Source organism: Pleurodeles waltl, chromosome 7 (genome assembly GCF_031143425.1).
Source record: "Pleurodeles waltl isolate 20211129_DDA chromosome 7, aPleWal1.hap1.20221129, whole genome shotgun sequence".
Classification (NCBI taxonomy): Eukaryota; Metazoa; Chordata; class Amphibia; order Caudata; family Salamandridae; genus Pleurodeles; species Pleurodeles waltl.
In genome coordinates, this window is record NC_090446.1 from 1339121307 (window position 1) to 1339147954 (window position 26648).

Below are 26648 nucleotides of genomic sequence, written 5' to 3' on the forward strand. Positions count from 1 at the left end.
TCAGTATCAGGCAAAAAGTGGGGGGTAACTGCAACAGGGAGCCATTTCTTTACACAAGCCCCCCCCAGCCCACAGGCCAGGAGACTCAGCCCAAGCTGGGAGAGTCTTCCTAGTCTGTCAGGCGAGGAAGAGTAGGAGAAATAGGCTGGTTAGTTGCAGGGCCTACTCTGCCTTACATCCTTCTGTTCAGGTCATTCCCTTTGGGGAACTGACCCACTTCCACAGTGATAGGACCTAGTCTGAATTGCCTCTTGTCTGCCTCTTCAATGTCTCCACCCATTCTTTCTATTTTGGTCTTAGAGGTATCCACCTCTGCTAACCTTATCTTGGCCAGGGTTACCCCTAGCTTACCCAGAGAGGTTACCCAGAGCTGGAGTAACCCCACCATGACCAATAGGGTCAGGGGGCCTAACTTGCTATTTGGCATGGGGTCAGACCACCATGCTAAGGATAGTGCAGCCATAAAGGCTAACACCCAGCAGAGGCCACTGACAGCTGTCAGTGCCCAGAACCACACCTTTAGCTCTTCACCTAAAAGGGAAGGGGCTAAGTTACAGGCCTCTTTGGGTTCAGGTTGCCTGTCTGCTGTATTAGAGTGGGGGGTTACCACATCTTGTAGTAAACACCCTTCTTCCACTCTTTCTTCTGTTAGCTGAGGAGCCACCCACTCAGGTTTAACAGTTGCCTGACTAGCCAGGACTTCTTGTGGGTCAGGTTGGACTTTATCAGGGCCATTTTTGGAGTTCTCCCCTACTGGAGCAGAATCTCCTTGGCTTGCTGTAACCTTGGCTAAAGGTTGTCCACCCTTCCTACTCTGTTTTCTTTTCTTCTTCTTCTGGGGCCTGCTTGCATGTACTGCAGAGGCAGGACTTCCAGAATCCTTGGGAGAGGACTGGCACTGGACCAGTTCCTCTCTTGGGCTCTGACTAACCTCTGGGTAGTCATTTCCAAGGAGACAATCAAGGGGGAGGTCTGTACTGACTACTACCCTTCTCCAGCTAAGAGTGCCACCCACTTCTATGGGCACTAAAGCCACAGGCCTCTTAGTGACCCTGTCTAGGCTAACTCTTACCCTGGCAGTCTCACCTGGGATGTACTGGTTTGAGAGCACCAGCCTGTCATGCACAATAGTGTGACTGGCACAAGTGTCTCTCAGGGCAGTGGTTGGGATTCCATTCACCAGTAGGTGGTGGAAGTGTCTACTTCCCTCTGGAATCTCCAACTCACCTGTTGGGCCCTGTTTCCAGTTGAAGGCTAGGAAGACCTCCTCATCTGAGGAGTCATCTCCCATGGCTACACTGGTTACCCCTGGAATTTTGTTCTGGGGTTTGTTTTTGGGACAAGAAGTGTCCTTGGTGTGGTGCCCAGACTGTTTACAGTTGTGGCACCATGCCTTAGTGGCATCCCAGTTCTTACCCTGGTACCCACCTTTGTTTTGGGTTGTGTCTTGGGGCCCACCCACCTGTTCTGGTTTTTGGGGGCCTACAGAGGACTCTTTTTCTTTGTTTCTAGTGTCACCCACTTTCTCCTGGGGAGTTTTTGTAACCCCTTTCTTTTGGTCACCCCCAGTGGAAGTTTTGGTTACCCTAGTCTTGACCCAGTGGTCTGCCTTCTTTCCCAATTCTTGGGGAGAAATTGGACCTAGGTCTACCAGATACTGATGCAACTTTTCATTGAAGCAGTTACTTAAAATGTGTTCTTTCATAAACAAATTATAAAGCCCAACATAGTCACACACTTCATTTCCAGTTAACCAACCATCCAGTGTTTTTACTGAGTAGTCTACAAAATCAACCCAGGTCTGGCTCGAGGATTTTTGAGCCCCCCTGAATCTAATTCTATACTCCTCAGTGGAGAATCCAAAGCCCTCAATCAGGGTACCCTTCATGAGGTCATAAGATTCTGCCTCTTTTCCAGAGAGTGTGAGGAGTCTATCCCTACACTTTCCAGTGAACATTTCCCAAAGGAGAGCACCCCAGTGAGATCTGTTCACTTTTCTGGTTACACAAGCCCTCTCAAAAGCTGTGAACCATTTGGTGATGTCATCACCAGCTTCATATTTTGTTACAATCCCTTTGGGGATTTTTAGGATGTCAGGAGAATCTCTGACCCTATTTAAGTTGCTGCCACCATCAATGGGACCTAGGCCCATCTCTTTTCTTTCCCTTTCTATGGCTAGGAGCTGCTTTTCCAAAGCCAATCTTTTGACCATCCTGGCTAACAGGGGGTCATCTTCACTGAGAGCATCCTCAGTGATTTCAGAAATGCTGGACCCTCCTGTGAGGGAAGCAACATTTCTGACTATCATTTTTGGAGACAGGGCTTGAGAGGCCCTGGTCTCCCTATTTAGGACTGGAAGGGGGGAATTGCCCTCCAAGTCACTAATTTCTTCCTCTGTGAAGTCATCCTCAGAGGGGTTGGCTTTTTCAAACTCTGCCAACAGCTCCTGGAGCTGAATTTTGGTAGGTCTGGAGCCAATGGTTATTTTCTTTATATTACAGAGAGACCTTAGCTCCCTCATCTTAAGATGGAGGTAAGGTGTGGTGTCGAGTTCCACCACATTCATCTCTGTATCAGACATTATTTTGCTAAGAGTTGGAAGACTTTTTAAAGAATCTAAAACTGTTTCTAGAATCTAATTTCAAACTTTTAACAAACTTTTAAACTCTAAAAGACAATGCTAAACAGGGACTTAACACACAAGGCCCTAGCAGGACTTTTAAGAATTTAGAAAAATTTCAAATTGCAAAAATGAATTTCTAATGACAATTTTGGAATTTGTCGTGTGATCAGGTATTGGCCGAGTAGTCCAGCAAATGCAAAGTCTTGTACCCCACCGCTGATCCACCAATGTAGGAAGTTGGCTCTGTATGTGCTATTTCAAAGTAAGGAATAGCATGCACAGAGTCCAAGGGTTCCCCTTAGAGGTAAAATAGTGGTAAAAATAGATAATACTAATGCTCTATTTTGTGGTAGTGTGGTCGAGCAGTAGGCTTATCCAAGGAGTAGTGTTAAGCATTTGTTGTACATACACATAGACAATAAATGAGGTACACACACTCAGAGACAAATCCAGCCAATAGGTTTTTGTATAGAAAAATATATTTTCTTAGTTTATTTTAAGAACCACAGGTTCAAATTCTACATGGAATATCTCATTCGAAAGGTATTGCAGGTAAGTACTTTAGGAACTTCAAATCATCAAAATTGCATGTATACTTTTCAAGTTATTCACAAATAGCTGTTTTGAAAGTGGACACTGCAATTTTCACAGTTCCTAGGGGAGGTAAGTATTTGTTAGGTTAACCAGGTAAGTAAGACACTTACAGGGCTTAGTTCTTGGTCCAAGGTATCCCACCGTTGGGGGTTCAGAGCAACCCCAAAGTCACCACACCAGCAGCTCAGGGCCGGTCAGGTGCAGAGTTCAAAGTGGTGCCCAAAACGCATAGGCTAGAATGGAGAGAAGGGGGTGCCCCGGTTCCGGTCTGCTTGCAGGTAAGTACCCGCGTCTTCGGAGGGCAGACCAGGGGGGTTTTGTAGGGCACCGGGGGGGACACAAGCCCACACAGAAATTTCACCCTCAGCAGCGCGGGGGCGGCCGGGTGCAGTGTAGAAACAAGCGTCGGGTTCGCAATGTTAGTCGATGAGAGATCTCGGGATCTCTTCAGCGCTGCAGGCAGGCAAGGGGGGGATTCCTCAGGGAAACCTCCACTTGGGCAAGGGAGAGGGACTCCTGGGGGTCACTTCTCCAGTGAAAGTCCGGTCCGTCAGGTCCTGGGGGCTGCGGGTGCAGGGTCTCTCCCAGGCGTCGGGACTTTAGGTTCAAAGAGTCGCGGTCAGGGGAAGCCTCGGGATTCCCTCTGCAGGCGGCGCTGTGGGGGCTCAGGGGGGACAGGTTTTGGTACTCACAGTATCAGAGTAGTCCTGGGGTCCCTCCTGAGGTGTTGGATCGCCACCAGCCGAGTCGGGGTCGCCGGGTGCAGTGTTGCAAGTCTCACGCTTCTTGCGGGGAGCTTGCAGGGTTCTTTCAAGGCTGCTGGAAACAAAGTTGCAGCCTTTCTTGGAGCAGGTCCGCTGTCCTCGGGAGTTTCTTGTCTTTTCGAAGCAGGGGCAGTCCTCAGAGGATGTCGAGGTCGCTGGTCCCTTTGGAAGGCGTCGCTGGAGCAGGATCTTTGGAAGGCAGGAGACAGGCCGGTGAGTTTCTGGAGCCAAGGCAGTTGTCGTCTTCTGGTCTTCCTCTGCAGGGGTTTTTCAGCTAGGCAGTCCTTCTTCTTGTAGTTGCAGGAATCTAATTTTCTAGGGTTCAGGGTAGCCCTTAAATACTAAATTTAAGGGCGTGTTTAGGTCTGGGGGGTTAGTAGCCAATGGCTACTAGCCCTGAGGGTGGGTACACCCTCTTTGTGCCTCCTCCCAAGGGGAGGGGGTCACAATCCTAACCCTATTGGGGGAATCCTCCATCTGCAAGATGGAGGATTTCTAAAAGTTAGAGTCACTTCAGCTCAGGACACCTTAGGGGCTGTCCTGACTGGCCAGTGACTCCTCCTTGTTGCTTTCTTTGTTCCCTCCAGCCTTGCCGCCAAAAGTGGGGGCCGTGGCCGGAGGGGGCGGGCAACTCCACTAAGCTGGAGTGCCCTGCTGGGCTGTGACAAAGGGGTGAGCCTTTGAGGCTCACCGCCAGGTGTCACAGCTCCTGCCTGGGGGAGGTGTTAGCATCTCCACCCAGTGCAGGCTTTGTTACTGGCCTCAGAGTGACAAAGGCACTCTCCCCATGGGGCCAGCAACATGTCTCTAGTGTGGCAGGCTGCTGGAACCAGTCAGCCTACACAGCTAGTTGGTTAAGTTTCAGGGGGCACCTCTAAGGTGCCCTCTGGGGTGTATTTTGCAATAAAATGTACACTGGCATCAGTGTGCATTTATTGTGCTGAGAAGTTTGATACCAAACTTCCCAGTTTTCAGTGTAGCCATTATGGTGCTGTGGAGTTCGTGTTTGACAAACTCCCAGACCATATACTCTTATGGCTACCCTGCACTTACAATGTCTAAGGTTTTGTTTAGACACTGTAGGGGCACTGTGCTCATGCACTGGTACCCTCACCTATGGTATAGTGCACCCTGCCTTAGGGCTGTAAGGCCTGCTAGAGGGGTGTCTTACCTATACTGCATAGGCAGTGAGAGGCTGGCATGGCACCCTGAGGGGAGTGCCATGTCGACTTACTCATTTTGTTCTCACTTAGCACACACAGGCTTGTAAGCAGTGTGTCTGTGCTGAGTGAGGGGTCTCTAGGGTGGCATAAGACATGCTGCAGCCCTTAGAGACCTTCCTTGGCATCAGGGCCCTTGGTACTAGAGGTACCAGTTACAAGGGACTTATCTGAATGCCAGGGTGTGCCAATTGTGGATACAATGGTACATTTTAGGTGAAGGAACACTGGTGCTGGGGCCTGGTTAGCAGGGTCCCAGCACACTTCTCAGTCAAGTCAGCATCAGTATCAGGCAAAAAGTGGGGGGTAACTGCAACAGGGAGCCATTTCTTTACACTGTGCATAAACTGGTAACAATTGTAGTTTTATTGGGGATTATTAGGGAGTGCCATTCTGTGAAAAAAAGGTTGTGACTCTCTTTTTACACTACAAACTTTTCTGCAAAAAATACCACCTCAGGGCAGCCTCAAGATGCATGCATTGTAAAGGTGGAATACAAAAATCAATTTTCCAACCCAGTAATAACCAAACAAAGAACGTGCTGTAAAAATGCTGCATTGACAATAATCATTTAACCACACAATCCCTGCACTTCCTCTGCTTTTTTTTTTTACCTTGGAACTCACATACAGGAAGACCACAGTACGGCAGAAGTGAAAATAGGAGGAAGTGGTGTTAAGCACCAACACAATGTTCCTCCTGATGTACACAGCTCCACATTTTGCAGCCTGTAAATGAGGCTGTACGTTCCACAAAAGATCCCAAGGGATAAGGTGCCAATTGACCCATTACGGACAAGAAATTGAAAGGGTGGGGTGGCCACTCAGGGTACCAGGAACACAAAGCAGTCACTGAATAGTTTACTGTTAGTCTTGACTGCAGCTTCAGCCAGTAATATCACGGACCTATAATGACCCAAGCAATGTTTAAAATGGTCCTATAATCCTTGTGATCAGTTGCAGTCTACATGACCAGCCTTCTTGCAAGGAATGGGACTATCATTTAGAAAAACTAAAAAGTGATTGGTGGCATGATTGAATTAACCTCAACATTGGTTATTTCTCTGTGCCATATCAGTCCATCTTTTTTGTGCCTGCCCTACCACTCTAGACTGGGATCAACCATATGCAAATCAGACTTGGTCCAGCTCCAGTAGGAAAAGTCCAGCCCAAACTACAGTGTCGGGCACCATCCTGAGTGGGACACAGCCAACCCTGGGCTGGTTTTGTCCTTATTGACTTTCTTGGCGACGTGCACTCTGCATTCAGGCATCTTAAGAGCAAGTGTTTTGGCCCTTTGGGGCTTTTAAAAGGCACAGACATGCACACACTACATCCATGGTGTAAGTCGAGCTCACGTTTCTCTATGGTGGGGGCGGCAGAGCGTTCTCCATCTGGTGAGGTGTTACCAACACAGGAAGTGGCAGAAAAGAGAAGCGTCTCACAGGTAGGACAGACATATGTCGGGGATAAAGGGGGCGCTACTGGAGACCTCTGCCATCCACCCTGTAACCAGATTCTTTGAGCTAGACATGAAGTGTGTGTAGGCATGTCGAGATTGTATCACCCGCCCAGTAGAAATGTGATCACCATTTTTGTACCAGGCCCACACGTGGTGTCAAATGGAATCCTACACTCACCATTACTCACACAGCCGCAAACATTCAAAATGCATTCGTCATACTTGTCTCTGACATGATGGCGGCAAATGGCCTCAGTTATGTAAACTGAACAGAACCTTTATAGAGTTGTGGGGGTGCAAGTTCCAGTCTTCGTTGAGGGGTATCGGCGTGTGTCCCTGATTAGAGTCACCCTCACACCACTGTCCGTTACCATGTAGCCTAAATTGAGAGCGCGGCAGCTGCTCTTAGAATACTGGTGCACTTTGGATGTTCCCCTGACGTCAGAGTCTCAGCTGTGACGTCAACTAAAAACAGAACATATAGGACGCACTGACCGTGGTGCTTACTTGATCGTACAGCTCGCTAAAGGCGAAACTCAGAGCTGTCCAGAAAAAGCCCAAGACCAGAGCAGCATAGCTTCAAGAAAGCATGCAGATAACTTTTTCTAATACCCCCCCGCCCCCCCCGTATATCGCTGCCACAAGCAGCACTGTTACGATAAAGGATCGTCTAGAGGTAACGAGAAAACGTAGTCACCTCTTCCTCCCCAGATCGTGTACAGTGTAGAGAACAGCAGTATAAGCCTCCCTCCAATCAACACTCTTATTCCTCATAATCCCAGAAATCTGACAGTCGGCCATTTTTGAGAAATAAACACCCACTAGTCCTTCAAACTACAGAACGTGCGAACCCCTCAGCATTTGCTCTCTAACCAGTAACTCCTGCTGGTCTGTTTCCTCGAACCAGGCATCTGGCTGGCCTCTGCTGCTATGTAGCCAAGTTCCTATAGATATAAGGTTCACGTTTTCATCACGCTTTGCATGACTCTCCCGGATGGTTGTTGCACCATTGCCGCTCTCTCAGCTTGCCAGATTTCCTGGTGCACCTCCTCTTCCTGCCGGTGTCCATTTAGTCTTTCTGGTGTCCTGTGTTTCAGACACGGATCTTCTGCAGGTGAACAGCGTCCTTTGTGTTGATTCTGCTAAATCAGTGCCCCCAATCTGTGGTCTGGAGACCCCTGGGGGTCACGCAAATCGTCCTCGGAGGGTCCACGACTGCTTAGAAAATTAAATAATATTAACAGATTAATAAAGTTTGTAGAGATAAAGTGGCTAAAAGTACAATTGAAAATGTTAAAATGTACTGTACATGTCAAGGAATTTGAAATTGGAGGCTAAAAAATAAATCAGCATCCTTGGATTGATTCATGGGAGCAGCGCAGGTGCCTCAAACGGCATACAGTCTGAAGAATGTGTGGCTTCAGTTGAATTTATAAAAGCTTCAACCTTCCTATTATTATTTTTTTTCTATATATTTGTTTGCAAATTAAATGTGTTGTAATTTGTGTTTGATGAATGCTTGTTTCTGTACTTTGTGTGTGTTGTTTTGCGTTTAAAATCGACAGTGTTTAGGCCAGGGTCCCAGGCTTTGAGTAATGACTCAGTGGGGGTCCCCAGCTTTTGATAATTATTCAGTGGAGGACCCTGGATTCCAGTAGTGATAAAGTGGGGGTCCACCGAAGTCAAAAGGTTGGGAACCACTGTGCAAAGTCATTAGCTGTGCTTTGTTGTGGCTGGTGCATGACTCCTGGGTGTCTGAACCGGAGGAGGATGAAGCAGACCAGGCTACTGACAGACGTCCTTCAGCAGACTGACCGGTGAAATGGCAGTGCTTTGATTTCTTAGCAGTAAACTTAAACCGTGCCCCCTCTCTTTCTCTTCACCGTTCTCAGCTCTCCCCCTTCTTGCCCTCTGTGTTCATGTATTTATGCAGTTAGGTCAACAGAGAGGCTGACGTGTTTTTGTAAAATAAATTCGTCCTGGTGCAGTTGCCTGTTTCTCGGGCGAGTCTTACCTTGGCATGAGTAGGAAGGACTGTCCTGTGTTAGTCGGGATCTTCAAACTGGGAGTGGCTCAAATGATCCCTGCGGGAGGGCGGGGGCATCAGGCTCTGGCCGAAAGAAGCATTAGGCTGTACCAGGGCTTTGTTTTAAGCTGAAAAACATGAGCAGTAGTAAATTGCTCTGTAATGGGCCATCACTAGCATGTTTTGTCATTTGTAACTAAGCTGGGAGATTGTGACAATAGGAAAGGAACTCCAAATACTTTTGAAATCCCCCACCCCCACTTCTAATAATCACCCTGTGGATACTTTTACATGTTAGTAAGGCTTGGAAGACCAGAATAGTATGCTTGACATCATGTGTTTGCACTTTTAAAACAGTATCAGAACTTAACTGCAGTGTTTAAATAAATCTAGACATTGCCAATTTGATAGAATAATTGTGGAAAATTCTCAGGGGGGACCTGATTTGACACACACACCCCTTCCCCTCCCGTGCAGCAATAAAACGTTTGAAGACTACTGTGGTAGAGCAAGTCTCAGTGTAACAGAGATGACTGGTAGGTACAGCTGAGTGTTCATTACCAGTGCTCTAGACTGATGAACTGGAGTCCAGGGTGAATCCTTGGCCCTTGTGCATAGGAGGTCTGCTTTGGTCGCTAGCCTAGTTCAATGCCACTGGTAGATGTTTAACTGGAACCAAGACCAATTGTTATGCTACATGTTCTTCATTTGCATACATGCCAAATCTCCCGATTCAGGTGGGAGACTACCTGCTTCAAGGCTAGTCTCCCACCTCCCGCATTTCATAACCTGATTCCTCTGCTGCAGGGACTTGTCGTGTGTGACTTGGAGTATGCACTGCCAGTAACCCGCTGCTTCAGGCCAGTGCACGATATTTTTGTCACTCTTTCTACACGCCATAGTACTTTCTCCTTGCTCTTGGCAGGTAAAAAAAAAAAAGCATATTTACATATTTAATACCCGATCCTGCTGCACCACACTTGCAAGTCCCCCACATGACAATATTCCCGATTCGGGCCTCAACGGCAGAAATATATCTCCCGATTATTTTTTTTTTTTTTTTATAAACCTCCCACGTTCCTTTTCTAAAATGTTGGTATGTATATTTGTGTTATTGGTGGTTGCGCGCGCTGCATCTGGTGCTGCGCCACGAGACGCGGATGCCATAATATGTATAGCCTGTATGGGTTTAACTTGGTTTCTGCGTTCTCAGTTCCTGACGCCCTTTGGCTACCAGGAGACTACCGGTCTCTCTTCTGGAGAGCCTGGCGGGGCAGGAGGTCGATCGTGGGCTCGTTTGTCTTTGAGACAGAAATAAAGTCTCTATGTAACTGCTTCTGTTCGCCTGCTTTTCACTGGAAACCTGATCTCAACACCAATTCATTGTTGTTTGTCGATTTAAGGTGAATCTTTTCCTGTGGTATTTGCACGCAGGCGCAGGTCTAGCAGTCGAGAGAATCACGATTTATATGCAACTGTGCAGCCGATTGGAGCTTTGCTTCTAGAAAGGAGGATACAGGCTTTAGCAGGTTTTCAAAGTGCAAGGTGTGCTGGTGTTGGAAGCGGCGCGGGGTCACGACAGGTCAATGACACTGCGCGTGCCTTCACGATCCAGAGATCTTGTGTCAGTCAGACCAATGCCCGGCCCGTACGATGAACGGTGTGGCCCTTGGATGGGAAAGAGCGCGAGGGAGGATGTTACAGGGATAAAGGGGTGAGAGGGGGTATGGGGGTTCACCTCTCAGCCGTGTTCCTTCAATTGTCTGATGATGGCAGAATACTGTGAGAACCGGTTTCACAATTTAAAAACTTGCTCATGGGGGATCTAGTGCCCGTGTATTATTTCGCATGCAGTATCTCCAATGGAACAGTGACCAATATTCCACCACAGTATAATCTCACAGAAATAATTTGCTATGCTGAAATATTTTGTCACATTTGTTTTCCGCACTGAGGAGTGCGCATTTACGTATTTTGTGTAACGTGAAAGACAGTGGAAGAAACAAACTGCATTTCTCAATTATTCCACCAGATGGGGCTAAAGGATAATTTTAAAAACAGAACAAACCGCGACTATTGTCATTTTAATATTTTGGTTTGCAAGAACCTTCATGGTTTTTAGGCGAGACTCGCACACACTCAGTATATCAAAAGGGTTGCGTTAATTAGACATCACAAATAATTCAACAGCTTACTGGCAACGCCAGACTGAACTCCAACTCTCACTATACGTTGAAACCCTCGCACACCTCTACCCTCACTTCTGTTGCTAGGGGCCAATATCGCCCCCCCCCCCCCCCCCCCCAGTAACAGAAGCAGCAATCTTGCATATTCCATTTACTCTCGTTTCCAGCCTCCATGTTTGGCAATGTTTGAACATGTTTGGGTGCGGAAACATTAGGGTGACCAGGCGTCCCGGCAGATTTCGGGAAATTTAGCTCATGTCCCTCTTTTCAGAGAGCATCGACTGAAAACATTGGGAGGTGTATTTTTATGTTTTCCAAATAAGGGATAGTTAGCGGCTGTTATAATAAAACAATTTACTTAACAGGCATTCTGCTAGCTTCCAAACGTGCATTTTATTTATGTTCTTGGTGCCTGTGTTGTAAGTCTATACGCGCTCGGTCGAAGTAAAACTGTAGTCCTTTTTCTGTTTTTCGTTCATGTCCCGGTTTGTGACTGTAAAGTTCTGGCCACCCTAGGAAACATGCTTTCTTAAAGGTCCACAGGATGCATTGGTGCTGGATTATGCCATTCTGTTTTATTATAACCCGTTTATATCTGTCAGGTTCAACTGTGTACAATTAAGTTATTTGTAATGCATTATCACACCCATCTGGTTTGCCTGCTCTGTATGAATCCACAAATCAAGAATTGCCCAGAAATTGCATGAAACCGCCCTATTGAGACATGCAATATGGTTGCTTGAGCCAACAAGATGCTCACTGTTGCTTGGCTCAAGTGCTGGGTGGGCTCGTTTAGTGCATTTGCTGTCATTCTTCTAATACTTGTGGCTTCTTTCCAGGCCTCCGACATGCAGATAGAGCTGAACAAGCGACCAAACCAGAAGCCAGATCCTGGTAAGCTTGTGTTTGGCAAGACATTCACCGATCACATGCTGGCCATCGAGTGGAGCAATGAGAAGGGCTGGGAGAAACCTTGTATCAAACCCTTTCAGAATCTCTCCTTGCACCCTGCCACCTCTGCGCTGCACTACTCTCTCGAGGTACGTATGTATAACATGCAGCTGCAGTTTTGCACCATCTCTGGTTGTACTTCCCATACCACTCTGTCCCCAGTCAACCAGGAAATCTTTCCTTCCTACTGCATTGTCTCTGTAGCCACTCATGACTCAAGTCAAGACATAGGCTTGCCTGCAATCACTCCTGCCATTTTGAGTGGTACACTGCTCCACTACTGATTGTTTCATATTACACAGGTGCCAGATGTCATACTACCAATATACTTACCACGAGGGTGCCATGCTTTTTTCTTACTCCTTTGCACCCTAATTGCATATCCTGGTTTGTAGCAAAGTTTGTGCCACAAAAATCCAACATATACAGAAGTGTCCTGAGCCATGCTGCTGGTCCTTTTTAACACTGGTCGGGAAGGAGAAGATATTCTGTTGCAGCACTTTCCCCTTTCATTGAAGCTTTGGACTGGAGTGCTTCGGATACCACATACACTCTGGCTACGCCAAGAATGCTCCTATAATGTCATCTTGGATACAATGTGAAGAGAGCACTCTTTAAATATTGCAGTATCTCAACTAACATTGGGATACCTCCAATGTCTGAGCTCTCGCTTCATTTCTTGCAAGATTTCCTTTGCTCCCTGGTGAAGAATACAAAGGGTGCCATATCATCGTTCTTTTGACTTGCCTCTAAAATTCTGGATATTGGTGCAGTTGGACACCAGGTGTTGGACCTTGTGATTTTATGGTGGAACATAATTTGTGTGGAATGCCACAGACTAAATTCAAAGTTGTATAGGAGTTAAGGCATTGAATACGTTCTGGGAATTTTTCTATACTGCACTCTAGTAATTAACAGCATCTAGGAAAGCTTTGCCCCTGCCCTAAGCAGCCCTTCTTTCTTTAGCAGTAGGGCAGTTTGCCACCCCCTAGCCCAGAAGGTGCCATTTGGGGAGATCTAGTTTTGACTTGCTTTATGTTGAGCGGTGAGTGCCTTGTAAAATGATTCTTTTGCCCTGCAATGTTCCTTACACCGGGCATTGCACTTCTTACTCCTGTCATGTATTATGAGGACGTTTAGCAGTGTGAGATCAGTGATGTAGTATTTCATTCTTTATCGGTATGAAGCGAAGTGACTTTGTAGCTTGAGATCATACCCATCAACTCTCTCTTGCAAGCACATGTTCGAAAGGAAGCGCTAGTGTTTCTAACCTTTCTCCTGGTTTTGCTTGGTGGGATGGCGCAGATCTTCGAAGGCATGAAGGCATTCCGGGGTATTGATAAGAAGGTTCGTATCTTCCGGCCTATGCTCAACATGGAGAGGATGCACCGGTCGGCTGTACGGATGACTCTTCCTGTAAGTATAATATTTACACTAACTTCCTTCTTGCTGTAGGCAGTCTATTTTCTAAGACATCTTACATATTTTGAGAACATAAAGCAATCTGACTACAAATTTCAAGCTAGGAATCCATTCTCTCTGATTTGTTGCCACATAGAGGTTGGGGGGGGGGACTGTTAGATATTTGGCATATACGCTGCCACTTCCAGCTCTTTTTCTCCTTTTCAACCCCACACCTAAAAGTGTCTCAAGCCAATTTGCTTGATGCTAGGGTTGACACTTGTTTGATGCTAGTGCATAATATTTCCTCAAGCCAGAGTCATTGCAATGAAATATTAAGTGGTACAATTAAAGCAGGTGCTCATCTTAAGACAAATAGCAACATATCCTTTCACATAAAATTGTTTTCATTTGAGAAAGGGTTCTATTACAGTTTTAGTAATTGTTACATTCATGGGAAAAACTGTTGGGTCTATGCTACTCATATGCTGTAAAATCATTACCTATTATGTGATAGTTGTTATGCATAACATATATATCCCCCCCACTACCCGTTGTATTAATGTTAAGATTTTCTTTACCTCAGACCTGGCCCATGATGGTATTGGAACACTTTACATTTGCCTCACAGGGACAATTACGTTTTGCAGTATCAATCATTTTCTGAATTTATATACTGTTCATCTATTCTGCTGTCTAGTGGTTGGGTCTGGAATCATGTCTTGTCTTTCTTTCCTCTTTTTTGTGTGGGTTGGCATCCCCTACCACCATTTGGTGGTAACTCCATCCCCTGTGTGATGTAAGATGGCGCCCCAGAACTTCCTGTGCATTGCCACCATCTTCAGATTCTTTTGTCTGTCGTTGGGCTTAAAAGCATATCAGATGTGCTCTGGAGAATGGGAGAAAAAAGAGGAAAATTCGGCTGAAAACACCAAAATTCACCAGAAGCCATGAGAAACGCCAAAGACTGAGGAGGTGAGCCTTCTTGACCCTGACAGGGGACCTCATCAGGGAGGACTATATGGATAGAGAATGCATAGGAGAGGGGAAACTAAGGGACATGGAGAACACCCCCTTAATTCTGCCCCAACTCCCACCACAGGTTCCCACGTAGGGTCTACACAAGGTTTGCAGTCTGTGCCTCCCGAATGATCACAGCCCAGAGGACTGTGAAGCCTGCACTGAACTCATGCCTAAGACTCAAGGCAAGACTGAGACAGCCTTAGGCCCTTCATGCCATGGCTGGTCCCTGAAGGACCTAGGGCTCTCCAGTGAGGATGAGGAGAATGTTGAGGGAGCAGAACCTGTGCGAGGGGGAGAGTTGGATGTTGAGGGCAGCATTGTCAACATCGAGAAAGCAGTAGCTGTGAAGGAGTTGGGTAGAGACACCGAAAAGACCGAGTGGTAGAAGGTAATTAAAGAACCTAAACTCCAGAAGCCACCTCGGCATCATCATACTAGATGACTGGAGGCCGGCACAAACACAAAGAGCCGCACGAGTCCCGACCACAGGACACTAATGGGGGCAGACCTTTGAGCCTCCCTCAACACCATTGGGTGTAAAGGGGGGGGACGGACGAAGGAGAAAGACAGCTGAATAGCAAGGACCTGACTGCCTCAAAGAGGAAACCCTCCTTGACAACAGAAGCCGAGTGATCGCTCAAAGTCAAAAGAAAAACACCGGCTTTAAGACAAGATGTCTGCACTCCTGCAATGAAAGTAGTAGTTTGACTCCTTGAAGGCATTCTGCATTCCTTCGAAACCCTCCATCGAGGGAGTTGGGTAATGACCTAGCACACATCGAGGCACCGTCCACGCTAGAGCTGCATGAAAAAGAGCAAGAAGACCTTTATGATTACAAAGACGATGAACCTACAACACTGAAGAGGCAGAGCCTGCTTGACCCGTGGCAGGATCTCAACACTGAATCCCTTGATTAGGGTGTTGACAGCTACCCTTCGAGGCTCTCCAAAAACCCATCTATGTACAATGGACTCATCAAAAGGGCGGCAGAAACATGTGGGGTCTAGCTTGAGTAAGAGAGCGAGGAATCGTGCTTCCTTCTTAAAAACATCATAAAAGGCAAACCTGTAGCATCCTATGCTTCCCAGCATACTGGACCAGGGTAATGAAGAATTCAGGGAACCAGGCACAGCCAGCATGGTTACTCCTCGAGTGGAGATGAAATATAGGCATTCCACTCAAGATCCCCGGTACATGAAGGGGGAACGTGCCGCCAGACTCCATCATAATGACCACAGCTAGGAAGAGAAATAATACACCCACATCAACCGGGCCACTACCTGAGAAAGAGAGTAAGAGAATGGTGGTTTGGAAGATGAGAAAGGAAGCAGCGACACAATGGAGAATTGCTATTTCCAAATCACTCCTCAACCAGTACGGCCACCAGCAATGGAAGGAGGTGGAAGGGCTCATGCAAAGCTTTCCAGAGGAATTCAAAATGAGGACAAAGGAGTGATCCAGGAGGGCAAGAACATCGCCAACTCCTGTTTCACGTCAGCACTGGATGTAACAGTTACTGGGGTAATTGCACCATAGAAGGAGAGGGGGTATCTCCAACAGAAGTCCACCAGGCAGGGCAGGGTTTCCCCAGCCCCACAGCAACAGCAGCAGTAAGGCTTTAGCCAATAAACCACACACCAGCCTGTCCAACCACAGTGGCAACCCCTGGCAAGGCAGTCATTTCGTGAGAAATCCAAAGGAAGAGGACAAGCTGCAAGAGGGGGTGTGACCCTGTTTGGCCACAGCCCCACCACATGACTCTGGGTGGGGGAAATACGAGGACTCCTCCAGGAATGGAGATCAGTCTCCTCAGACAATTGGATCTTAAATATAATAAGATATGGTTACTGTATAGAACTCACCAAACCACCACCACTTATTCCTCCAAAGACAAGACCCTTAAAGGATCAAGAACTCGCACAGCTGCAAAAAGAAGTCAAAGAACTTATCAGGAAATGAGCAAAAGAGAGAGTCCCACCAAGGGAGACAGGCAGTGGCGAAATTACCAGTACCAAAACAAGACTTCACACTGGGACAGATACTAGACCTCAGATACCTAAACAAGTTCAGTGAACCCAAAACTTAAAAATGACAAAGGTACAAGAAGAAATCCCGCTCCCAAGGAACGGAGATTACATGGCCAACCTGGCCTTAAGGACGCCTGCCTAGGCATACGAATGAATAAGAGGCACAAAAGGTATCTCAGATTCATCTTAGACGAGGTACACTACCAGTTCGGAGTGCTACCCTTTGGCATAACATCTGCACAAAGGGTATTCACGAAATGGCTAGCAGCACTGCAGCATGCCTGAGATGACAGGATATGCACGTCTACCTATATCTGGACAATTACCTGGTAAAGGCAAACTCAGAACAAAGATATCACGAACACACACAAACAATCATTGCCACGCTACAACTCCTTGGGTTCACCATAAACCAGGAGAAATCGCCACCATGCCCAGAAGAGGTGAAGGTGTTCCTGGGGCGACACAAGACACAAGAACAGCACATTCGTGTTTAGACTGAACAGCAGCAATAGCAGAGCAACTTTTCCTCCACCAGAAGGGGCAGGCTCTGACAGTGAGGACTGTCATCAAATTGATGAGTGTACTGGCATCATGTATCCCCCTCATGCCTCAGGCAAGACTGCATATGCAATCCATACAGAAATGGCTCTGCAATGAGTAGTCACAATCCACGGAAAGCCAGGAATATCTAGTGGTTGTCATAGCGAGGGCTCATAAGGAAATGGAATGGTGGAACCTAGTGAATATGGGGTAGGGAAACCTTTGAAATTACCAGCCCTCTACAGTGACCATAACAATGGATTCATCCCTCAAAGGCTGGGGAGCACACAAAGACGGTCTGAAATTGAGAGGACTCTGGAGTACAGCGGAGCCCATAAAGCACACAAACTACCTGGAACTCAATATATTCTTCCTTGTGCTGAAAGCAATGCAGACTCACATGACTGCGGTGGGGCACAGTGCTTCTCCAGATGGACAACACAACAACAATGTTCTACCTCAACAAGCAGGGAGAAATGAGATCATTTCCATTGTCTTGGCTCGTGGAGGAGATATGGAAATGGGTGATCCTATGGAACACAACCCTAGTAATAATACATCTCCCAGGGAAACAGAACACACAGGCAGACCGATTAAGCAGACAAGAAAACACCGAATGGGAGCTAAAACGGGAGGTACCTGATGTCATGTTCAGACACAGCGGTACACCAAGCATAGACCTATTTGCAAGTCCAGAAAACACAAAATTCCAAGACTTTGCATACAGATTTCCACACCACCAGTCCAAGATGAGTGTCCTGGTCAGGGAGATTTCCATAAGTCTTTCCATGGATTACCCTGATTCCAATGGTACTGGACAAGGCCAGACAACCAGGGACAGCACTGATGCTTATCGCCCTGCAATTGGCCAGACAGCCATGGTTTTCGGTCCTAGTAGAGATGTCCAGAAGACAAATAAAACAATCCAAGCAACACAGGACCTGTTAACAATGCCAAACGGAAACGTGTGCCACCTGATACCAACCACACTCAACCTAGCAGCGTGGCTCCTAAACACCTAGAATGTGTACATCTGCAGCTGGGCCCAGGACAATGGAGATCCTGAATGAGGATAGAAAACCAAACACTAGGAAGAGCTATATGGTCAAGTGGATTAGATGCATTCACTGGTGCAGGGGCCACGAAACGCTAGACAGCGGTCTGACCTACACACCACTAAAAGTCCACCAGGCCCCCATAGTTTCATGCATTGGAAGAATGAAAGGAAGCAGTCTCTTCACACTACAGGTAGTTAAGATTCCAGGAACAATCAGAGGGTGGCACCATCAAGAGTGATACCAATGTAGAACCTGAACACAGTACTCATGAAACTGATGACAGAACCATTTGATCCCATGCCCAAGACTGAGTTGAAGTTCTTAACCCTAAAAACGGCATTCTAAATAGTGATCACATCATTTTGCAGAGTTAGCGAGCTACAAGTGTTCATCATCCAAGAGCCATACCTCCAAATCCACAAGAACAAAGTTGTTTTACGAGCAAACCCTCAATTTCTACCAAAGATAGTAGAGCAATTTCACATCAAAGTATCCATCTACCAGCCATTTTCTAGGGTCAAAGTTTCAGGCCCAAAGGCCACTACATACCCTGGACATGCAAAGGGCACTCATGTACTACCTAGATGAGACAAAAGCAGTTTTACAATGGAACCAACTCTTCATCGCCTTCGCCAGGGCAAAGGTACACCGGAAGAAAAGGTAACAATTGCACAATGGATAGTGGAGACTATCGAAGCCACCTGCACAAAAGCAGGCAACACATTTCCCTCAGGTCTCGAGGCATACTTAACCAGAAAGGAGGGGGCAACCCTAGCATTCCACGCAAACATACCCATTAGCGACATTTGCATGGCCGCAACATGATCATCCACACACACCTTCATGAAACCCAACTGATAAAAAAAAAAAAAAGCACAAGTGGGACTGAAAGTGCTACACCTGTTTGCTTATTCAACCACATATCAACCCATCCTCCTCAAGGAACCAAACACTGCTATGTAATCAAATGCACATCATGTGAATCCACAAAAGGATTCATGCTGCAAAATGAAATGAATACTTACAAGTAGGAGTAGTTTTGCAGCCTGAAGATTTTTTTTTTTTTTTAATGGATTCACAGAAATGGGGGAAAGCAAAAATGTGAAATTAACAACACTTGAAAGCAAGGAAAGTTCCAATTGGCACATGCACCAAGAGGAAAAAAAGAATCTAAAGATGGTTACCATGCACAGGAACTTCCAAGGTTCTGTCTGATGTCGCACAGGATACGGACTTACTACTAAAAGGTGGTTGATGACCCCTGCCTCTCCCTACTCCCCAAAATCAGACCCAACCACTAGATAGCAGATAGATGCACACCATGTGAATCCAGAAAAGTTTCAGGCTGCAAAACTACTCCTACTGGTAAGTGACTATTTTGTTACTACACTTACCAAACAAAATACACCTGTTAATTCAATGAATGCAGCCAGTTTGTAAGGAAGGAGAATTCGAATAAAGGTCAGTTATAAGGGAAGGGCCAATCTACAACTGAGATGGCATAGCCTTTTCAACATAAAGAATGTATTTGTACACTTGCCACCAAATCCATCATCTGCTGTATAATTTGTAAATATTTATAAAAAATAATGTTTGTAGCTCAGACAAATCAAGGGTTATTAAATTGCTTCACACATTAAATAACGCTGCATCAGGTAGTGCAAAATGTAACTGACCACCCTTCAGCTGTTGAACACTGTATTCAAGCATTTGAGGTAAGTTGCTTTTAGTCTGGACTGGGATAGGCCTACAAGATCTGCGCACCAGTATTGTTTCAAAAATCTGAAAGGAAGCAGACGCACGACACAAGGAAATACCAAACCACCACTCAAAAGGGAACTCTAAGAACAAAATGGGTGCACAGACGAACCGGAGGCTGAATGCAAACTGTAAATAAGCAAGATCATCGTCTCTCTTCAGACATTGCACCCGGAAGAAGAAACCTTGACCTTTCATCGTACAGTCGAGCTTTTAGTGAGACTTATCTTAGACTTGGGGATAGAGCATGCGCGGACCTTCTGTTCTTTCCATTTCTTTATGTTTCGATCTAGCAGGCAGTAAGGCCAGTGTTGCTAAATGCCTTTCTTTTGCTTCATTGCAAAATAGAAACTTTGATGCTGAAAACATTGTGTACAGTTTTCTATGAAGAAACCTATGTATTTGTTTGTATGCACTTTCTTTTATATTGTTTTGAAGCTCGATAATGAAGCTGGATAATGATGCCACAGTGTGTCTACTGATTTCTTTTTTTCACAGAATATGTTGCATAGTTTGCCCTGCCTATGTAACTTGCCCTTTCTTGCCTCATAATGTAGTCTGCCGTGTTGCATAGTCTGGTCCAATATTACCATTTAATTACAGTGGCCCTGGGGCTGGCTATGTGTTTTACATCTAGAACCCGAAAAGTTGTCTTAACGATGGCCAGTTGGGCGAGTTGAGAAGATTGTCATGCGTACTGTGAAGGTTTCAAGTGACGGTCTCCTAGAAGTCTATTTCCATTGCTGTGCTCTAATGTTAGATACCCAACAAGTAATACTAAGAATAATTTTATTTTATTTTCTCTTTTGCCCCCTCTAACTGATTTAAAACTCTTTGAGGCTCAGTCATACAAATGATTTTAGGTTTTCAGCAAGCTAAATAATGCCCCACAACTTTATTTTAGCCATTTTGTGTTCAGATACTGGATATATAGTGTTCGTTTTTTGTAAACTTCTACAACTGCATTTGTTTTCCTGCATGTTCATGAGTCTTTCTTAATTCTACTTTGAGTGACTGTTGTGCTCCTTAAGGAATGTTTTGCTATCACCGTTTCTCTCCTTTTTTCACCCTTTTCAGTCCTTTGACAAAGCAGAGCTCTTGGAATGTATTCGTAAGCTGATTGAAGTCGACCAAGAATGGGTCCCATACTCCGATACAGCTAGCCTCTACATTCGACCAACCTTCATTGGGATGGAGGTGAGTGAGTGTTCGCATCCTCTTCTATGCCCTGTCAGTAATTCTTACCTCAACCGATATCTGAAAAGTAAACCTGCATCTTGCAGATGTATGCAGTCTTCATTGCAAACTTAGGAGGAAAAAACCCTAACCAGTATGTGCAGGTCCATAGCTTCAAGTGGGTAGGGGGTGTTTAATCCCCCGCCCCCTACTCCCAGTAAATGTATTTTCTGGTAAAAGTTGGGGACAGGTGCTTTCAGTCGGGTATGGTGAGGTGTATATTGGATTTCACAAGAAATTTGTCCATCCATACAGACAAAAACACACATACACTCTCTCCCTGCCTGTTTTGAATGTTAAAAATGTTGGTTATTTTACAGAATATTGTTTTTTCGCACTTAATACCCCTTACAATCCGTATTCATCCCCCTGAACACTCTTATGCACCCTGCTTGTCGTATAATGTATTTTAACATTCATGCCAGTTTGATAGTTGGAATATTTGAACCTCACCAGTCTTGCTGACTAAGCTACGTCCCTTGGTATGTGCTGTTACGTTTTGATTTACAGATTAATTGAAAAAATGCAGAGTAATGTACTGCAACGGTGTTACTACACGTTTTTGCAAATCTCCTACAACCAGGTTTTTACTGATTTTCTTTTTTTTTTTTCGAAAATCTGTTTATTAGTATTTTCAGTGTGTTATAACATTTAGACTTGCATCAATAGTAGGATAACAAATTTGTGCAATTATTAGTTGACTAAATTAGCACAACTGTCAAAGGTAGACATTGAACGACTAACAGCAGAACCTTAAGGCAGATGGTTCAACCACACACTGTAGAACCTGCATAAAACAGGATTGATTAATGTACGAGCACTCCCAGAAAAGTCCATACACTGGAATCATGAATTTCCTAGATAATTTGAAAGGCTACAGATACCACAGTGTCACCTGAAACCACTCCTGAAGATCAGCGTATACGTACCACATTATACAGTGTGTATCTTTAGGCAAATCACAATTGTCAATAGGAACATAAACAAACTTTGGAGGACTGTCTCTACAAGCAGCAGATTAGGACTGAAGTGTGTTTTTGAGGGCAAGGGGACCCCTCTGTACTGTCCATTCGTACCAGCATAGGGCAGAAACGTGCGCCACAGACCCCTGTCTCCTATATAAACCACAGCCCGAAAGCCGAGGTCGGAACTGCTGCTTAAACTCCAGCACCCAACTCCTCTCGCACCCGCACCAGGAGCAGATACACGCTTACCACGGCAGTCAGACCAATTCCTCCTATGACCTTGCAAGCATGCCATCATTGCCTCCCAGCTGACTGATAACGGATACTTGCGCAGCCCCAGTGGATCCTCCCTTGCCAACGCCACTCCCTCCGCGCCAGCCCATGCCTCAAATGAATATTTCCAGGCCCGCTCAGCTGGTGGGTCGGGTGACTTCCACCGATGGGTTATCAACCTCCTGCCCGTTATCAAGCCTAGGTCTAGAAATCTTGCTGCAGCTGTATGCTGCTTGTCCCTAGGAAAGAGGCCCAGTATACAAGTCTCCCAGGTGAATGGAATCTGTCGCGACGCGCACTCCGATAGGCAGCCTACCACCGCCCGCCAATAGCGGCGCAAGGATGGACAAGACCATAGCATATGAACCACGTCCGTGTCAATGTGGGAACAATGGGGACAGGCCGCATTGCGGCGGGCAAAACATCTATTTATTCGGGCTGGGGTGAGGTATGCCCTGTGAATGATATAAAATTGAATCAAACGCAATCTGGAGTTACGTGGTATATTAACATGGCCGGAGAGGGCTGATTTCCATTGCGTGTCTGTGAATGAGGTAGTCGCATCGCCATCCCATGCCGCACGCAGTGTATCGCATTCCAGGGCTGTGTGCAAGTGCAGCGCTTCAGTAAACCATCAAATTAGGTGACGTCCCCGTCCTTTCACCTGTATATACTGTACCAACAGATGCGTGGGAGGAGCAACAGACAAGTCACCCCACTTAGCCGCAAGAGACTTCAGCAATGAATTATACAGCAGAAATCTCCCTGCAGGAAGGCCCGATTCCTGTACCAGCACAGGAAACTATATCGGTTTACCATCATCTTAGAGGTCGCCCAGTGTAGACAGCTCTGCCATGTGTCACGCACGTAGCTCGGGTCCCGACGTAACTAGAGAGCCACAGGGAGTGCCCAGCAACGCCAGCGCAAATGGGACTGCCTCCCCAGCAATACGCAGAGACCTACGATAACAGCTAAAAGCTACCTTAAGGTGTAACTGTCCCGGTAACGCCACTCATGTTAACGGGTGAAATAGGTGCAACACTTGCATGAGGGACCAAGGGCCTTCCGTAGTTGCTGTGTCCATGAGGTGCAGGCCCGCCAGCCACTTGGACACCCATTGGAGCTGAGATGCCAAATAGTAATGCTCCAGATTAGGGACCGACAGGCCACCCCTCTCCAGTGGCAAATACAATTTCCTTAGCGCAACTCTGCATCTTCCCCCATTCCAAATAAAGTCCCTCAATGTAGACTCCAGATGCTTGAAGAAACTAGGAGAAATATAGTGCAGGATGTTAGTGAAGTAATATAATAGATGTGGCAGGACTATCATTTTTAATAGCGCTATCCTACCTGCCGTCGACAACGGCAACGTCTGCCAGGAAGCCACCTGGGATTTGATTGAGGACACCGCTCTCTTAAGATTGCCATCTATTAGGTCGTCCTCTTGCTCTTGGTGATAAATGCGGATGCCCAGATAACGGAATGCGCGGGGCTGCCAGGGAACCACACTCCCAGAGAAACTAATCTCTAGATTGGAGAGTGCGGGGTAAAAGGGGAAAAGGCAGGACTTGGACCAATTAACCCCAAGGCCAGACAATGAGGCAAACTGTTGCAATAGAGTCCCAACCCCTGGGGGGATTCGCGAAATATCCCTGAAGTACAACAGGTCATCAGCGTATAGCAATATCACGTGCAGGCCATCCCCCAGGGGAATACCCCAACCAGAACCACTGTCGCGCAGAACTGCTGCCAGTGGCTCCATGGCAGGGGAGAAGAGCAGTGGGGAAACAGGGCAACCTTGCCTTGTGCCCCTACACACATTGACTGGCTCTGATACAATGCGCCCCATCTTAACCCGGACTCGAGGTTTGGTGTGTAGCAGTTTAACCAGACGAATAAAAAGGGGCCCCATGCCGAACCGCTGCAAGACCCTGAAAAGGTAAGGCCATTCCAGGGAATTAAAGGCCTTCTCCAGGTCAAGGACAAGACATCCTGCCCGCAGCCAGTCTCGTCTCGCATAATACAGAACATGGAACAGCCGCCTGATATTATTCGACGTATCTCTCGCCGGAACAAACCCGTTTTGGTCTGGGTGCACCAGGTCCGGCGTGATAGGCGCTAAGCGCATCGCTAAGGTTTTGGCCAATATTTTATAATCCATGTTGAGCATAGCTAGAGGGCGGTACGAGCCCAGCTCGGTCGGATCCTTGTCAGGTTTGGGAACACTAGCATCGCCTCCCCCTGAGATGCCGACAAATGACCCCTCTGTACCGCCTCCTCATAGATGCGAGGAAGCTTGGGTGCAAGGATTAGAGTAAACGCCTTGTAAAAATCAGTCGGCAGCCCGTCCGGACCCGGCGTCCTGCCAGATGCCAGCTCACGAATGCTAGCCTGGATCTCTGTAAGGTCAAGAGGTTCCTCCAGCGTATTCCTTTGGTCAGCCGTCAGACCTGGGAGCTCCACTCCAGAGAGGAATTTGTCGTACAACCGCCCACGGCTGAGGTGTACAACATCTTGTAGTGCTGTGTAAACGCAGATTGTATTTCCCCAGGTGTATGCAACAGACGACCAGTCTCCGAGCGACCCTCCATAACCGGGCCATGGTCGCGATCAACTCTAATCAACCAGGCCAGAAGTCTGCCCGACTTGTCTGCTGAGGCGTGCATTCTTGCCGAGTTAGCAGCGTACTTCAAGTGACGCAGCCGTTCAAGCAGAGATAAACGTTCGGCATGGGCCCTAGATAACAAAGCCACCTCCGCGGGATCACGAGTAGCCTCCCGCTCCGGGCACAGTGATTCCCGCTCTGTATGAGCAAGGTCCCGCTTGACCGAGCGCCTCAAATTCCACAGGGTCCCTATGCAATGACCACGAATGAAGACTTTAAAGGCATCCCACTCCAACAGGCCTGTAGAGGCGGTACCCTCATTGTGGAAAAAAAAATTCCGGGATCGTCACTTCTAGCGATGCTTTAAAGGCAGCATCCTCCAGGAGCTCAGGTCTGAGCTTCCAGGTAGGGACAGATGAAGGGGAGACATCCCAACCCAAGAGTACAATCTGCGGGTTGTGGTCCGAGTGCGTACGCCCCAAATAGTCCACGTCTACAACCGCGGAGGTTAGGTTCTGCGTGCAAAGCATTCTATCGAGACGTACATGCAGGGTGTGCGGGGCAGGGTAATATGAGTAAACTCTATCAGCGGTGTTACGCTGCCGCCATATATCTATCAGGTGTCAGTGTTGGGTCCTGTTGACCAACCCACGCATAGCCGCCACAGTAGGTGATGTAGGCAGTGGGGGGAAGGAACGATCTAAGTCAGTATCTAGCACACTATTGAAGTCTCCTCCCAGCAACCAGGGGTAGTTACTCCAACCCGATAAGTGATGGGACATAGTGTGCAGAAAGGAAGTTTGATCTATGTTTTGGGCATATATAGAGCCCAGCACGATGGCCCTGCCCGCAAGCCGCCCGCGCACCAGGGTAAATCTCCCTTGCAAGTCTATGATCCGATCCCCGCTACAAAGGGGACACCTGATTTAATCCAGATCAGGTCTCCCCTAGCGTAAGTGGAGTGGCCCGCTGCATATAATTGCCCTCTCCAGCGCCGCTGCAAGCGAGGGAGTTCTGCTAGCACTAAATGGGTCTCCTGCAAGAAGGTGAGGTGGACTGAGTGCCGTCTAAGATACGAATATATGGAATACCTGTGCCTAGGCGTATGTATGCCACGCACATTCCAAGTAAGCGCAGTATATGAAGTCATGGCAGCCTTAGCTCAGAATGACCGCATTCCACACGTCCCACCCTCAAGCACAATTCTGCGCACACAATGACGGACACCCCGCGCCCAGACCGCCCGCCCGTGTAGTGCCTCCAACATAACCAGAACAAAACCAATACCATCAGAGCAGATGAACAACCCTAGAAGAGGTCGTCCGCAGTGGCAGGAGTCCCGGTCGGGCATTCCGGGAAACCCAACTCCGAAAGCCGGTCCGGTGTGGCAGGACGGTCACTGGGAGGCTGCGAAATTTCAGTTTCCGATTCTGACACCCTCGGGGAGGCGCTGATCGCCGCTGCCGACTGCAGCGCCTCGTGCCGCTCCTGTATAAGCTGCTCCAGATCAGGGGCATGTGCCGCGGCCTCAGCGGTCACATCACCCCTCTTACGGCCACGCCTCACCCGGCCACGCTTGCTCTTTGACGCAGGCGGGTGCCTTTCCGCTTCACGGCCCAATACGCGGCCTGTTGACTCCAGCCAGTCCCACACAGCCTCTGGCGTGGTGAAGAAGTGAGATTTGTTTTCTGCTATGATGCAGAGCTTGGCTGGAAATAGTAGAGAGTACTCCAGGTGCAGCGCTCTAAGTCTGCGCTTCAAGGGTAGGTAGGAGGCCCGGTCCCGCTGCACCGCCAGAGTGTAGTCTGGGAACAGCATTATTTGTGCATCGTCCACTCGAGGTGGCGGAGAGGACCTCATAGATTTGAGAATGTCTCGATCCGCATAATGGAGCAAGCGAATTATGAAGGGGCGAGGGACTGGGCCGCGTGGGG

At 47.2% G+C, this 26648-nt stretch overlaps 1 protein-coding gene across 2 annotated transcripts in view; it reads left to right on the top strand.

Annotated features, from left to right (window-relative positions):
• Positions 1-26648, top strand: part of LOC138246273 (branched-chain-amino-acid aminotransferase, cytosolic-like) — a 247971-nt gene that overhangs the window by 61283 nt on the left and 160040 nt on the right. For both annotated transcript variants that reach the window (XM_069200703.1, XM_069200704.1), the window contains exons 3-5: positions 11714-11914; positions 13131-13241; positions 20713-20832. In XM_069200703.1, the coding sequence (XP_069056804.1) occupies positions 11714-11914; positions 13131-13241; positions 20713-20832 (432 nt within the window). The remainder of the gene's footprint in view (positions 1-11713; positions 11915-13130; positions 13242-20712; positions 20833-26648) is intronic.